The sequence below is a fragment of the Pipistrellus hanaki genome, assembly GCF_964339955.1.
Source record: "Pipistrellus hanaki genome assembly, chromosome: 2".
Taxonomy (NCBI): domain Eukaryota; kingdom Metazoa; phylum Chordata; class Mammalia; order Chiroptera; family Vespertilionidae; genus Pipistrellus; species Pipistrellus hanaki.
The window spans coordinates 2,447,275-2,461,912 of record NC_140504.1 but is presented as its reverse complement, the minus strand read 5'-3'; the positions used below and the strand labels follow the sequence as shown (position 1 = coordinate 2,461,912).

Here is a 14,638-nt window from a genome sequence, read left to right as displayed (position 1 = left end):
TGATTTTTAAGAAAATATTGAAAAGTACTGAAAGCAGAGTCTTAAAAAGATATTATACCCATGTTCATAGCAGCACTATTCACAATAGCTAAGTTAAATAAGACAATCACAAAAAGTCAAATGCTTATGAGTCCACTTATATGAAGTTCCTAACATAGTCAAACTCACAGCAAGCAGAATGGTGGTGTGAGGGGCGGAGGGAAAGGGGAACAGTGAGTCATTTTGGAGCAAGTAAAGGAGGCTGATTTTTGCAAGATGAGAATTTGGAGACTGGCTGCGCAATAATGTGAATGTGCTTAACCTACTGAGCTGTCCACTTGAAAGCAAATCTTGTGTGTTTTACCACAACAAACACCAAGCTAGCAAGATGAACAGTGCGGTGCTTCTGTCTCCTTCCCCTGCTTGGCTTCCAGGAAGGCGGGCCGGCAGGAGCAGGAGACTAACTGTAAGGTCCTCTCTAGGAAACAGAACGACTCCTAAAAGTTCTGCTCGCTTCTTTTACAGTGCTTTCTGGTTAACATGTTTTTGTTCTCATTTTTCAAAAATTACTGTAAATTTTTTTCTACTTTAAACATACTTATAGTCTAACATTCCCAGTCTTTAGTGTCTATAGACACTGACATAGAGTGCCCCCAACAAAAACCAAAGAACTTATATGCATACCTGAGGCCCAGTGCATGAATTTGTGCATGGGTGGGGTCCCTGGAGCTGGCCTGTGGGGACTGAGCCCCAGCTCGCACCCCCAGCCCCGCAGCCCCATCTGGCACCCTGCCTTGGCCTGACACCACCTCTCATTGCTCCATCATCCCGCATGCGGGTGATAGATCAATAGATCAGGGCTGCCTGCGCGTAGGTGCGCGCGCCCCTCCCCCCCCAACCTGGCTCCCTCAGCACCTGGGAGCCAGGAGGCAGCCCCAACTCTGCTGCTGCTGCTGCTGCTGGTCACCATCTGTGGGGCAATCGGTTGGGGCCAGCCCCCAACCCCCTCCACCACGGCCGCCAGTGGTAGGCATATGCCAGGCGACAGGGCCCCCACTTACACCTACCTTGGCCTGGCGCCACCCCCTCACCTGCTCCACTGTCCCACCGCCCCCATGGTGATCAGAGCACGTCATAGCGAGCGGCCGAACTCCCGGTAGAATGATTACCTATTAGGCTTTTATTACTTAGGAGGGTTGGCATTACCTATGGACACAGTCAATAGGGTGGTGAAGGCCTGGGGCAGGGCAGGAACACAGTGGAGGGAAGCAATGAAAGGAATAAAGGAAGGCTTCTGTAAAATCCTCAACCATAAAGTCGTTTTTTCTAACCTCAAAAAAATGCTTCTCCTCCCGGTACTCTGCTCTTTTTGGAAGGATGGGTAGGCTCCACCACTACCAGTAACAAAATAGCAATACTGCCGCCTGGCCAGCGTGGCTCAGCGGTTGAACATCAACCTACAAACCAGGAGGTTAAGATCCAATACCTGGTCAGGGCACATGCCCAGGTTGCAGGCTCGATCACCAGTGTGATGTGAGCAGGAGGCAGCCAATCAATTATTCTCTTTCATCACTGATGTTTCTCTCTCTCTCCCTCTCCCTTCCTCTCTGAAATCAATAAAAAATATATATTAAAATTTCAAAAAGCAGTACTGTCTGAGTATAACATGCAATGTCCTTTATATACATTTACTTATTTTTTTTAAGAGGGAGAGGCAGAGATGGAATCATGCTGCATTAACATGAACCAGCTGCCTCCTGCATGTGCCCTGCTGGGGATTGAGCCGAAACCCAGGCATATGTCCATCTGGGAACTGAACCTGGGATCTCTTGGTCCAGGGGACAACATGCAGCCACTGAGCCACATGGGCCTGGCAGCTCCCCTCATTTTTAAAATGACACTCCGAGGTGGGTAAGATGGTTTCCATTCTTCAGACTGGAAACTCAAGCACAAACAGGTTAACTGGCCCAGGGTACACATCCACTTGTGGGTCAGGATTTGGACCGGGGCAGGTGGTTCCAGAGCCCCTTGCGCTCCGGCAGTAAGGTACTGTGCTTACCAAGGGAGAAAACCCCAAAAGAGGAATATGTAGGATGAGACACAACAAAAAGGGGAAGGAAAAGTCTAGAAGAATAGCATAGGGAAGTCCCCAAATCACAGCTGAACCAATAAAATAAACAAAATTTCGGGGTGTCTGGAACACACCTGTTCCCAGTTCTCTGAAAGTTTGAATAAAAAAGTGATCAATCAATCAATACAGAGAAAACTAAGCAAACAAGCAAACAAAATACAAATCAGTTAACTTCAGGGAAAACAAAAAGCTGTACAGCAAAGAAAGCATGACCATATTTCTGGCTGATACATTTGTAAATAATGAGTGATAAATCATGCGGTAATTCAACCAATAAAAGAGACTAGGAGCCCTGAGAGGATGGGAGGAGACGAAAAGTGTGGGTCAGTGTCACTAAATGCACAGCAGCATTTCTGGCAAACAACAACACGGAATAAGCATTTCACTTAGTAATATGGAAGCAAAAGGCACACGTTTCAGTAAGTCCTTGTCACTCCACATTCCTTTCCGGAATCTCCTAAATTACTGAGTGATTTTTTAAAGATCCGCATACATTATGGTCCACCTTTGTGCCTCAGAGTTTTTAACATATTCCTACACCCTCTCCTAATGCTAGCACTTGAGAGCTATACAGAAGTGAATGAAGATGGCTCTATTCCAATGCGACTTATGAATGGAACTAAAACGTGTTTCACACAATTTCTATATACCGGTATTATGAAATCTTTTTTTTTTTTTTTTTTTTTGGTAACCATTTAAGAATCATTCTTAGCTCTCGGGCCACACAAAAACAGGTGGCAGGCTGGATGTGGCCCATGAGCTGGAGTTTGCCAATTCCTGTCCCAAAGCAACAAGGCGGATGGAGACGGTCCAGAAGCTGCAGATGGAGACTTCCATCAATGAGGCAGCAAACAGCCCATATCACCGCAAAACAAAGACTTAGCACCGGATAGCACCGGATAGCTGCTCCGCCCAGACAGCGGGGTAACAACAGGGGCCTCTGAAGGCGGTTTGGACCCGTATCTTTGCTTTCTTCCTCACCTCGGCCTTGAAGGGCAGACACAGCTACCTGGGAAGGGAGGAGAAGGGAGAGGAAGGGAGAGGAAGGAAGGGGAGGGAGGGGAGAGGAGGGGAGGGGAGGGGAGGGGAGGGGAGGGGAGGGGAGGGGAAGGGAGGGGGAAGGGGAGGGGAGGGGAGGGGAGGGGGAGAGAGAGGGGAGGGGAGAGGGAGGAGAGGGAGGGGAGGGGAGGGGAGGGGAGGGGGAAGGGGAGGGGAAGGGAGGGGGAAGGGGAGGGGAGGGGAGGGGAGGGGAGGGGGAGAGGAAGGGGAGGGGAGAGGGAGGAGAGGAAGGGGAGGGGAGGGGAGGGGGAAGGGGAGGGGAGGGGGAAAGGGAGGGGAGGGGAGAGGGAGGAGAGGGAGGGGAGGGGAGGGGAGGGAGGGGAGGAAAGGGAGGGGAGGGGAGGGGAGGATGCAAATGCACACACGGGAAAAACCAGCTCGTGCTTTTCCCCATCCAGGTTTCTGGGCCTGGATTTGGCTCCTCTAAGAGGGCGGGGTCTGAGTCACAGATTTTAAACCAGATGCGATCAGACTTTACCGTACCTGAGGCTAACTGGAAAGCAGCATTGGAGTCTGCCCGGGTTCGCCCTGGTGTGGGGATGAACAACTAGCAAATAAAGTTCAAGGGCAATCCTAAGAAAGAATAAAGTTTCCCTCTATGGGCACACTAGCAAATGCTATCTCCTACAATAAACCAGTTATGTAACCAAAGGACCTTTATTCAGAGCCGGCAAAGAACGCTTTGGAGTCAACAGATGAACACACACACACACACACACACACACACACCCAAAAAAAGAAGAAGAAAAAAGAAAACAGGGAAGAAGAAGAAGAAGAAGAAGAAGAAGAAGAAGAGAAGAAGAAGAAGAAGGAAGAGGAAGAGGAAGAGGAAGAGGAAGAGGAAGAAGAAGAAGAAGAAGAAGAAGAAGAAGAAGAAGAAGAAGAAGAAGAAGAAACAAAAAGGAAGCAGGGCAACCAGCAAAAAGGATAGTTCTTTTTCAAAAAAACAACCAAGAGTGAAACACGAAAAACTTTCCATTTCGCCGGCGTGAAGGAAATGCAAAGATGCGCTTCCCACCGGCAGTGCCAGGCGCTGCAGGGCGCCGGCCCGGGGCCGCGGAGGGAAGGGGCCGCGGCGGCCTCCGGCCCGAGCCCAGCGCCGGGCGGGCGGAGGTCCGTGTTTGCGGGACAAACGCCGCCAGCTTCCCCCGGCCGGCAGGTAGGGCCACGCCCCCGGCGAGCAGGGAATTCCAATTCGGACGGTGTGACCGCTCCTCCACCGGAGGCTCCGGGACGCAGACCCGCTGCAGGGCTTTCCCGGAGCCGGACGGCCGCCGGGGGCCGCAGGAGCCGGAGGAGGGGGCCCGGCACCTCGGCCCGGCTGCGGGGAAGCCGCGGGGATCCCGCCGCCCGGAGGCCCGGGCCGCAGCCCTCGCCCCTGCCCGCCCCAGGGCCCGGGGCGCCGGCGGGCGGGGAGCGGGGAGCGGGTCCCGAGGCCCCGCCGCAGGCCCCGGTGCCAGCCCGCCGGACCGAGCCAGGAGGAGGGGCGGCGGCCGGGCCCGCCCCGGAGCCTCGGGCGCAAAACAGAAACCGACCGGAGACCGGGGCCGCGGCCCGAGACGCGCCGCCCGGCCCTGCCCGCCGCCCAGCGCTCCGAGGCGGCGCCGAGGCCACTGCCGGCCCCCGGCCCTGGCGCGGCCCCGCCGCCCGGCCGGCGAGTCGCCACCGCCCACCGCGGCCCCCCCTCGCCGCCCGCCCGCCCTCCTGGGACGCGGCCGCCCCACCCCTCGCGCCGCTCACCGCGCTGAGGCGGATCCCGCTGGGAGGCTGCGCCGCCATCTTAGCTCTCCGTGTGGGCCGGCCGCAGCCGCAGCCGCGGGGACGGCGCTGGGCGCGGGCCCGCCCACTTCCGGGGCGGGGCTGCGGGGTCCCGCCCACGCACTTCCGCCTGCGGGCCCGGGCGCGCCGGGCTGGGAGAGGCAGATTGGCGGGCGCAGTCCGCGGTCCGGGCTCGGAGCCGGGGCGGGGCGGGCGCCGAGGAGTCACCCCGGTAGGCGGACCTGGAGGCCGGAGGGTCCCGCGTGTGAAGCCTGGCGCGATGGCGCCGGCGGCCCACAGGGATGCCCCCGAGGCCTGCACCGGCAGGCTTGCATGGCGCGGAGAAAAGCCATCCCGCGCGCGCCCACCGCTGTCCGCGGGATTTGAAAGCTTATTAACGGAATGCAGACTCTGCGCCTGTTTGGATTCACCCTGAAAATGGTCATCCTTCTCCCCGATGAGAGTCCTTTCCTGCGTGCACGCCTGTGGAGTCTGCACCGGGCAGCCCCCTGAGACCCAGGGGTTGCGGTCTCCTCCCCGCTCTAGTCAATCTCATGAGAAAGGTTTCGGGGGAGTGACCGACAGCAGCGCTGAAGCAAAGCAAGCAGCTTTATTATTAAACACTAGAGGCCCGGTGCATGACATTCGTGCACTGGTAGGGTCCCTAGCTGCTGAGCTCCCTCCCTCCCCCTTCCCCCGGCTGACCCCACCCTCTGGTCGAACTCCTGGTCAAGGGGACAATTGCAAAGAACTCAGCTACACACCTGGTGGAGGGCCAAGGGGGTGTATACCTTTCTCCCTGTAGGTTTCAGTTTCCGTTTCCGCCTGAGGTCTTGGGTGGCAGACTAGGTTTCAAAGTCCCCTTCTGTTGTTGTGGCGGATCCAGGAGTGTTTGTGCATAAAACTGGTCTCCGGGCCAGGGCGATCTGAGCTGAGTATTCTCCGGCGAGGGCAGAGGCATAACCCTTGCTCTCCAGGGTCCTTACCTGGGAAGGCACAGTCGGGATTCACAGCCGGTGCCCAGACGGTTTGGTCTTGTTTAACCTTCTTGTCTCAGCTCTCCCATCCTACTTGCCCAGGGGCTTCCCAGCTCCTGGCTGTCCTGCCTCCAGTCCTCTCCCTCACGCACAGTTATATGGCGTCAACTCTGAGGCTTGTAAGGACTAAAACATCTTTTAATCTATCATAATAAAAACATAATATGTTAATTAGATCGGACATCCTTCCGGACAAAGCCAGGGCTGCGAGGGAAGCCGATGCTGGCAGCCAGGAGAAGGAAGGCCTACTCTTGAACGAATTTGTGCATCGGGCCTCTAGTTAATAAATGGATGAGGAAAAGTTAAAAATAAATAAATAAATAAATAAATAAATAAATAAATAAATAAATAAAACCCCTGTGTGCTCTGTCACCCTGACCACTGAGGTTTGGGTAAATGACACAGTGAGAGTCCTCTGAGTAAGAGGGCCGGTTCACCCTATTTGAAATGCTCTGGACTCTGCTTTACCAGGTCTCCTCCAGCTTCGAGATTGTGAGCCAGGTCCTGGCCAGCGTGGTGCAGATGGGGCCTCATCCCATGCAGCAGGGGATTCCCAGTGTGTGTGTGTGTGTGTGTGTGTGTGTGTGTTGGGGGCGGGGGGAGACTTGTAGGAGGCAGCCCATTGTTGTTTTAGCCCATTGGTGTTTCTCTCCCTCTCCCCTCCTCTCTCTAAAACTCAATTTTAAAATCTTAGAATTTTTTTTTTTTTTAAGGAGCTGGGAGGCAGGATAGTAAGAAGCCAGGAAGATCTTTGGCAAGTGGAATGGGGCACTGAGTCAGAGCTGAACAAACTGGCCTCAGCTGCCCCTCGAGCACCCTACTCCTCCACGGAATGAGCACCCCGTTCAGCGTTCAGCCCTCGGGACCCTGAGGTTGTTCGAATCGGCATCAGGTAATCTTAGGGACAAAGACTCGGGTCCACTGACCACGGAGACGGAGTTTGGGTCAAACCAGAGATACCATCGGGGCCTCAGCCAGGGTTCACTCCAGGCCCAGAAAAGCTGCAGAACCAGATGAAAGCAGCACCATGCTGGCCTCAGGACCGATGCAATGGCCATGGCCCCTACCCCAGCACCGTGACTCCATGACCCCGATTGGGAAGATGGTGAATATTCCATTAAGACCTTCCCCCAAGCTCTGGCTGTTTGGCTCAGTGGATAGAGCGCTGGCCCGCAGACTGGAGGTTCAAGCGTTTGATTCCCAACAAGGGCAGGGACCTCGGTTGCAGGCTGTGTCTCTCTCGCATGGATATTTCTGTCTCCCTGCCCCTCTCTCTCTAAAAAAGAAAAGTAATCAATGAAAATACATTGGGTGAGGATTAACAACAACAAATTTTTTTAAATATATTTTATTGATTTTTTACAGAGAGGAAGGGAGTGGGAGAGTTAGAAACATTGATGAGAGAAAAACATTGATCAGCTGCCTCCTGCACAACCCCCTTCTGGGGATGTGCCCGCAACCAAGGTACATGCCCTTGACCAGAATCTAACCTGCAACTCTTGAGTCCGAAGGCCAACGCTTTATCCACTGAGCAAAACCGGTTAGGGAAACAACAAAATTTTTTTTAAAAGATACTCCCCTGAGACCTCCCCTAAAATTCCTCTCTCTCCCTCTATCTCTCCTCCTCTCTCTCTCTCTCTCTCTCTCTCTCTATCTCTCTCTATCTCTCTCCCTCCCTTTCCGTTTCTCACCCTCTCTCTCCCTTTCTCTCTCTTTCTCTCCCTCCCCCCCCCCTCTCTCATTTGCCTGCCCCTCCCCACCTTCTGTCTTTTCTGGGCCCTTATCTTTTCTTTCCCCAGGGCCCCTTTTTTGAGTTGATAACTAGAGTCTAGCAGCACAGTTGCCTCCCTGTGCCCGTGTGCCTTTCTCTCTAAGGGCCCAGGCAGCCGCACTAGGCTCTCTCCCTGGGTGTGATCCTGCCTCTTCTGCCTGAAGCCCTTCCTTTGAGGAACGCACTCTCATAAGCACCAGGACTTGCCTTGTGAAATCCCTCCTGCACACTGCCCCGCTAACAGCTGCACTGTCCCACGGGAGACTCGGGCCTGCCCTGCCTGGCAAAGCCAGGCGCTCAGGGAGCCCGGGGGACCGAAACAGAGAAGTTTCAATGTCATGGTTGTGTTTATGAAATAAGTTTGCCCCATTAGTGAGAGGTGAAATCAATCTTTGAGTCTCAGCAGAACTCTGATCCAGGCCAATCTCACCTCATTTCAAAAGTGCACTCCCGGCCAGGCCCGGAACAGCCGGGTTGGGTGCGGCCAGGCCCGGAGCAGCAGCTGCCAGGCTGGGAGCAGCCAGGCCCGGAGCAGCAGCTGCCAGGCTGGGAGTGGCCAGGCCCGGAGCAGCAGCAGCCAAGTCCAGAGCAACTAGGTCGGGAGCGGCAGTGACCAGACCCGGAGCAGCTGGTTGTGGAACGAACCAGAGCAACAGAGGCCAGGTCCGGAGCAGCCAGGCCCGGAACAGCTCGCTCCTCGCCTGCCCCTGCCCCACGGCTGCCTCTCAGACATGGCTGGAAACTTTTGTGGGAACTTGAGGGTCTACTGAATCAAGTGATGAAGGCTTAGATCTGGATGTGTTGAGTTAGTATAGGGCTGGGGTGTTGATCTGTGAGTGCCTTGGGTGGGGCCTGGATGAGGCTGGTTGACCTATTTGGAAATGTCTTTTGTGTGAAATGTATCATTGGGCATGTGGAGGTATTATTGATATGAGAAAATGCTAAGTAACTGATTTACTATCTGAAAAGGGATTTACTATCGGGGAAAGGGAGGGAGGAAGAGACTGAACATAAACTGTGCACCTATGGATGAGGACAATGGGGGATGGGGAGGGGGCGGAGGGTGGGGTGGGAACCTGGTGGAGGGGGGAAGAAATGAGGAACCTTTGTAATAATATGAACAATAAAGATTGATTTAAAAAAAAAAAAGTGCATTCCCCTTTAAAAAACAAACCACACACACACATAAGTGAGGAAACTGGAATTCTACATTCTCAAGGCTCACTCCTATGGATGAGATGTGAGGCAGACATGTATAGGCTAAACTTACAGTAGGCTGGTATAAAAGCTTGTATCACCCCTAACCAGTGTGGCTCAGTGGATAGAGCTTCGGCCTGTGGACTGAAAGGTCCCAGGTTCGATTCCGGTCAAGGGCATGTATCTTAATTGCAGGCAAATCACCAGTGGGGAGTATGCAAGAGGCAGCTGATCGGTGTTTCACTCTAGGTGGCTGATCACTCTCATTGATGTTTCTAACTCTCTATCCCTCTCTCTTCCTCTCTGTAAAAAAATCAATTATATATATATATATATATATATATATATATATATATATATATATATATTAAAAAGCTTGTATCAGACAAACTCATGTTTACTTGGAAACCTTTAATTTTTTAAATGTCAAAGCTGAGTTTGATGTGACTTTATTGTGGTTCAAAACTATCTTCTCTGGGGAGTGCTGAGTGGATGTCCCCTCCCCAAATGCATGTGACAAGATCAGTGCCCTTGGTGAGGGGGTCCCTGCTGACGGCCCTCAGCCCTCCAGCCTCGCGCAGACACGGCAGCAAGGACTTGGAAGGGGCTTTGACCTTGGGCTTCCCAGCTTCCAGAACGGTGAGAAATAAATGTTTGCTGCAAGCTACCCAGTAGCTATAATGTTTTTATTACAGCAGCCCAAACCCACTGAAACAAGGAGAGAGGAATTTAAAAATTCTGTACGAAGGTTAAAATAAGGGTCAGCAAATTAACTAATTAATTAATTAATTAAAAATAAAATATTGGTCAGAGAAAATAAAACCTGACTGTTCTAAATCAACCACAATGTGGTCCCTCCCCTCCCCTCCCCTCATCATTTCCTTCCAGCCTCCTGCCCCCTCCCCCTCTCCTGCCCTAAAGACCCAGGGGAATCGTATCTCCCCCTCTCTCCACCCCTTCGCCGGGCCAGCCCGTGTGAAAATACATACCCTGTTTCCCCGAAAATAAGACAGGGTCTTATATTAATTTTTGCTCCCAAAGATGCGCTAGGTCTTACTTTCAGGAGGTGTCTTATTTTCCATGAAGAAGAATACGGTACACATTTATTGTTAAATGAAAATAAAGGAAATTTATTACCTGTATATGGTACGGTAGTACGGTAGTTGTCAACACAAACCAGACAAACTGTGAATCCTACAGTATCAAGAATTTACTCGAAAATTGAGTAATATGGAGGATCCAAGATGGCTGCTCGGGTATACACCTAGCCGCAGCAGCTCACAACAATTTCAAGGGAATACAACTAAAATGTAGAGTGGACATTGCCCAGAACTATAGGTAGTCGACTGACTGAAAACTCTACAATAGGAAGGAGGGAGAAAACCAGAAGGAAAATCAGAGGAGCTGAAAAAAAGCCTAAGGTACGGAGACATGCTGCGCGCTCGCACGCACGCGCGCGCGGAGAGGTCGCAGCCGGAGAGGAGGAGAGGGCTGGGTGCTGCCTGGCGTTCCCAGCAGGAAGGAAATAGAACCCCCAGCCTGGGCTGAACCCCCGAACCGGCAGCGCTGAGCCCCAAGGTATGTGCCAGACCCTGGGGACCCAGGCTCCGGCAGGGGGAGACAATCCCGGGGACAGCGAAATGCGGGGCCCCCGGAGTCGCGCGCACATGGCGCGCAGAGGACTGAATGTTGACTCTGATGCTGGATTACCCTAGCCGGAAGAAACAAAGCCTCCGGCGGCAGCTCTGAGCCTCAGTCCAGACCGCCCCGAATTCCAGGTCTGGGCCAGTCCCTGGGGACCCAGGCTCGGGCGGGGGAGACGGCGGGGGAGACGGAGCTGTGAGGTGGAGTCCTGGGAGCGCGGCGAAAGGCCGAGCCCCCGGAGTCGCGCACACTGTGCGCAGAGGACAGTCTGTTGACTCTGATCCTGGACTCCCCTAGTGGGAGGGAGAAAGAAAGCTCCAGACTGGAGGAACGCCACGAGGAGCAGGAGCCCCTGCCGGACACCGGCCAGCCGGACACCGGCCAGCCGGGCGCCAGCAAGGAGCCGGGCGACGGGGCCCCCAGTGGGGGGGGTGCCCCTGAGCCTTCGACTGCTGAGCGCTGGCAACGGAGCCAAGGACGGGGGCTGCTTCCTGGGCGGCCCCGACCCCGGCAACAGGCTGGAGCAGCGCGGGAGCCCGCGGAGAACAAAGGGGTGTCACAGGCCAACCTGCTGAGCTCCCAGGACAAGGAGGAAGAAACCAAAGAAGTTCTCAATGTGAAGAAATCAAGTGAGAGCAAATGATAGTAAAATTACTTAAGAAAGAATACAAAGAAGATCTTGAAAAATCAAAGACTAAGTCAGAACTCAACGCACCAGCCAACATTGCAACATAAATGCGTTTTGTTTTTTTTTTAAAAAAAGAAAAAAAAAAAGAGAAAAAAGGGACAGAATGTTGGAACAGCGGCGACCAGGCCTAGAGTGGCCAGGCACAAGGCAGTGGCAGCTGGGCCCGGAGCAGCAGTGGCCAGACCCCAGAGCAGCAGCAGCCAGAACAAGAGCATCAACGGCCAGCACTGGAGCAGCCAGACCTGGGGCAGTGGCAGCCAGGCCTGAGGCAGAGGCGGCCAAGCCCAGGGTGGCCAGTCCAGGAACACCCAGACACGGAGTGGCTGGGCCCAGAGAAGCCCGGTCCAGAGCAGCCGGGTTGGGAGCAGCCAGGCCCAGAACAGCAGTAGCCAAGCACGGAGCATCCAGGCTGGGAGCGGCCAGGCTCGGAGCAGCCGGGTCGGGTGCGGCCAGGCCCGGAGCAGCGGCGGCCAGGCTGGGAGCGGCCAGGCCCGGAGCAGCTGGGTCTGGTGTGGCCAGGCCTGGAGCAGCGGCTGCCAGGCTAGGAGCGGCCAGGCCTGGAGCAGCAGCTGCCAGGCTGGGAGCAGCCAGGTCCGGAGCAGCCGGGTCTGGTGTGGCCAGGCCCGGAGCAGCGGCTGCCAGGCTGGGAGCGGCCAGGCCCGGAGCAGCCGGGTCTGGTGCGGCCAGGCCCGGAGCAGCGGCTGCCAGGCTGGGAGCGGCCAGGCCCAGAGCAACAGCTGCCAGGCTGGGAGCGGCCAGGCCCGGAGCAGCTGGGTCTGGTGCGGCCAGGCCCGGAGCAGCGGCGGCCAGGCTGGGAGCGGCCAGGCCCGGAGCAGCCGGGTCTGGTGCGGCCAGGCCCGGAGCAGCGGCTGCCAGGCTGGGAGCGGCCAGGCCCGGAGCAGCAGCTGCCAGGCTGGGAGCGGCCAGGCCCGGAGCAGCCGGGTCTGGTGCGGCCAGGCCAGGAGCAGTGGCTGCCAGGCTGGGAGCGGCCAGGCCCGGAGCAGTGGCTGCCAGGCTGGGAGTGGCCAGGCCCGGAGAAGCGGCTGCCAGGCTGGGAGCGGCCAGGCCCGGAGCAGCCGGGTCTGGTGCGGCCAGGCCCGGAGCAGCGGCTGCCAGGCTGGGAGCGGCCAGGCCCGGAGCAGCCGGGTCTGGTGCGGCCAGGCCCGGAGCAGCGGCTGCCAGGCTGGGAGCGGCCAGGCCCGGAGCAGCCGGGTCGGGTGCGGCCAGGCCCGGAGCAGCGGCTGCCAGGCTGGGAGCGGCCAGGCCCGGAGCAGCAGCTGCCAGGCTGGGAGCGGCCAGGCCCGGAGCAGCCGGGTCTGGTGCGGCCAGGCCCGGAGCAGCGGCTGCCAGGCTGGGAGCGGCCAGGCCCGGAGAAGCCCGGTCTTGTGCGGCCAGGCCCGGAGCAGCAGCTGCCAGGCTGGGAGCGGCCAGGCCCGGAGCAGCCGGGTCTGGTGCGGCCAGGCCAGGAGCAATGGCTGCCAGGCTGGGAGCAGCCAGGCCCGGAGCAGCGGCTGTCAGGCTGGGAGCGGCCAGGCCCGGAGCGGCCGGGACCGGAGCAACCGGTCCCAGAGCAGCCGGGTCGGGTGCGGCCAGGCCTGTAGCAGCAACAGCCAAGTCCAGAGCAACTAGGTCGGGAGCGGCAGTGACCAGACCCGGAGCAGCTGGTTGTGGAACGAACCAGAGCAACAGAGGCCAGGCCCGGAGCAACCAGGCCCGAAACAGCTTGCTCCTCGCCTGTACCTGCCCACGGCTGCCTCTCAGACATGGCTGGAAACTTTTGCGGGAACTTGAGGGTCTGCTGAATCAAGTGATGAAGGCTTAGATCTGGATGTGTTGAGTTAGTATAGCGCTGGGGTGTTGATCTGTGAGTGCCTTGGGTGGGGCCTGGATGAGGCTGGTTGACCTATTTGGAAATGTCTTTTGTGTGAAGTGTATCATTGGGCATGTGGAGGTATTATTGATATGAGAAAATGCTAAGTAACAGATTTACTATCTGAAAAGGGATTTACTATCGGGGAAAGGGAGGGAGGAAGAGACTGAACATAAACTGTGCACCTATGGATGAGGACAATGGGGGATGGGGAGGGGGCAGAGGTTGGGGTGGGAACCTGGTGGAGGGGGGAAGAAATGAGGAACCTTTGTAATAATATGAACAATAAAGATTGATTTTAAAAAATAAAAAAAATAAAAAAAATAAAAAAAAAAAAAAAGAATTTACTCATTTATTCAATGACAATCATGTCATCATCTTCTGGAACATAACATCATAACATAACATCATCTTCTGGAACATCATCATAACAATCCAATTCATGAATTTCCTGGTGAATTTCTTGTGACTCCATTTCTTTCAGAATCAGTGGACCAAATCTCTCATGTTTAGCCTAGGAGGGGGGCCTTATTTTCGGGGGGATGCCTTATATTTCACTCAGAAGGAAACCTGTAAGTAGGTCTTATTTTCGGAGGATGTCTTATTTTCGGGGAAACACGGTAATAAATAAAAATCAGACACAATGTGAAATAGTTACCCAATGTAAGGGGTTGCTTGGGGTGTTCTATCCAAAAAGGAGGGATGGCGGACAACCGGTAGTTGTATTTCCTTGTGGCCAGGACAGGAGACAGAGGGTCCCAGCCAAAGCCGTGTCTCCCTGCGAGGAGGATTAGCCATCGCTTCTGTCCACCCCAGGGCTGCTTTCACAAACCTATAGTTGCCATCTCCTCTTACATTGAACAGTGTATCTCGGAGAACCTTCCGGAAAGAGCTCCCCACATTCCATGGCGTTGATGTTGTTTACTCAGCCCGTCTCCTCCTGTGGACACAGGGCGTCTCCCGCGTCGGCTCTAACCGATAATGCTACGATGGATGAGTCACTTGTGCATGAGTCATTTTGCACACCCGTGTGTGTGTGTGTGTGTGTGTGTGTGTGTGTGTGTGTGGCCCCGTCTAGAGTGCAAAGGATGTTCAAGGCCACTTGCGCGGGAATCCTAATCAGGATGTTCAAGGCTGAGATGCGACACTCGGGTGCAAGAAGCAAGGACACAGTGCTCTTCCCGCGCGGAGGCTGCGCCAGCGTGCCCAGAAGACAGAGGTCACAGTTGGCAAGGGCCTCTATTGTCTCAGTCAGTATTGCAGTACCAGAGGCCAGCAGAAGCCGGTTTGGCTCAGTGGATAGAGCGTCGGTCTGCGGACTGAAGGGTCCCAGGTTCGATTCCAGTCAAGGGCACATACATTGGTTGTGGGCACATCCCTGGTAAGGGGTGTGCAGGAGGCAGCTGGTCGATGTTTCTCTCTCGTTGATGTTTCTAACTCTCTATCCCTCCCCCTTCCTCTCTGTAAAAAATCAATAAAATATATTTAAAAATAAATAAAATAA

At 55.1% G+C, this 14,638-nt stretch overlaps 1 protein-coding gene across 2 annotated transcripts in view; it reads right to left on the bottom strand.

Moving 5' to 3' along the window:
- MORC3 (MORC family CW-type zinc finger 3) overlaps positions 1 to 5,020 on the bottom strand; it is a 50,195-nt gene extending 45,175 nt beyond the window's left edge. Inside the window, exon 1 of one of the 2 annotated variants that reach the window (XM_084873602.1) lies at positions 4,910 to 5,020. In XM_084873602.1, coding sequence (XP_084729728.1) covers positions 4,910 to 4,948 — 39 coding nt within the window. In that variant the 5' untranslated portion in view covers positions 4,949 to 5,020. Of the gene's footprint in view, positions 1 to 3,652; positions 3,885 to 4,909 lie in introns of those variants that run through there. The other variant, XM_084873603.1, reaches the window with a different exon arrangement.
- Positions 5,021 to 14,638: the final 9,618 nt, after the last annotated feature.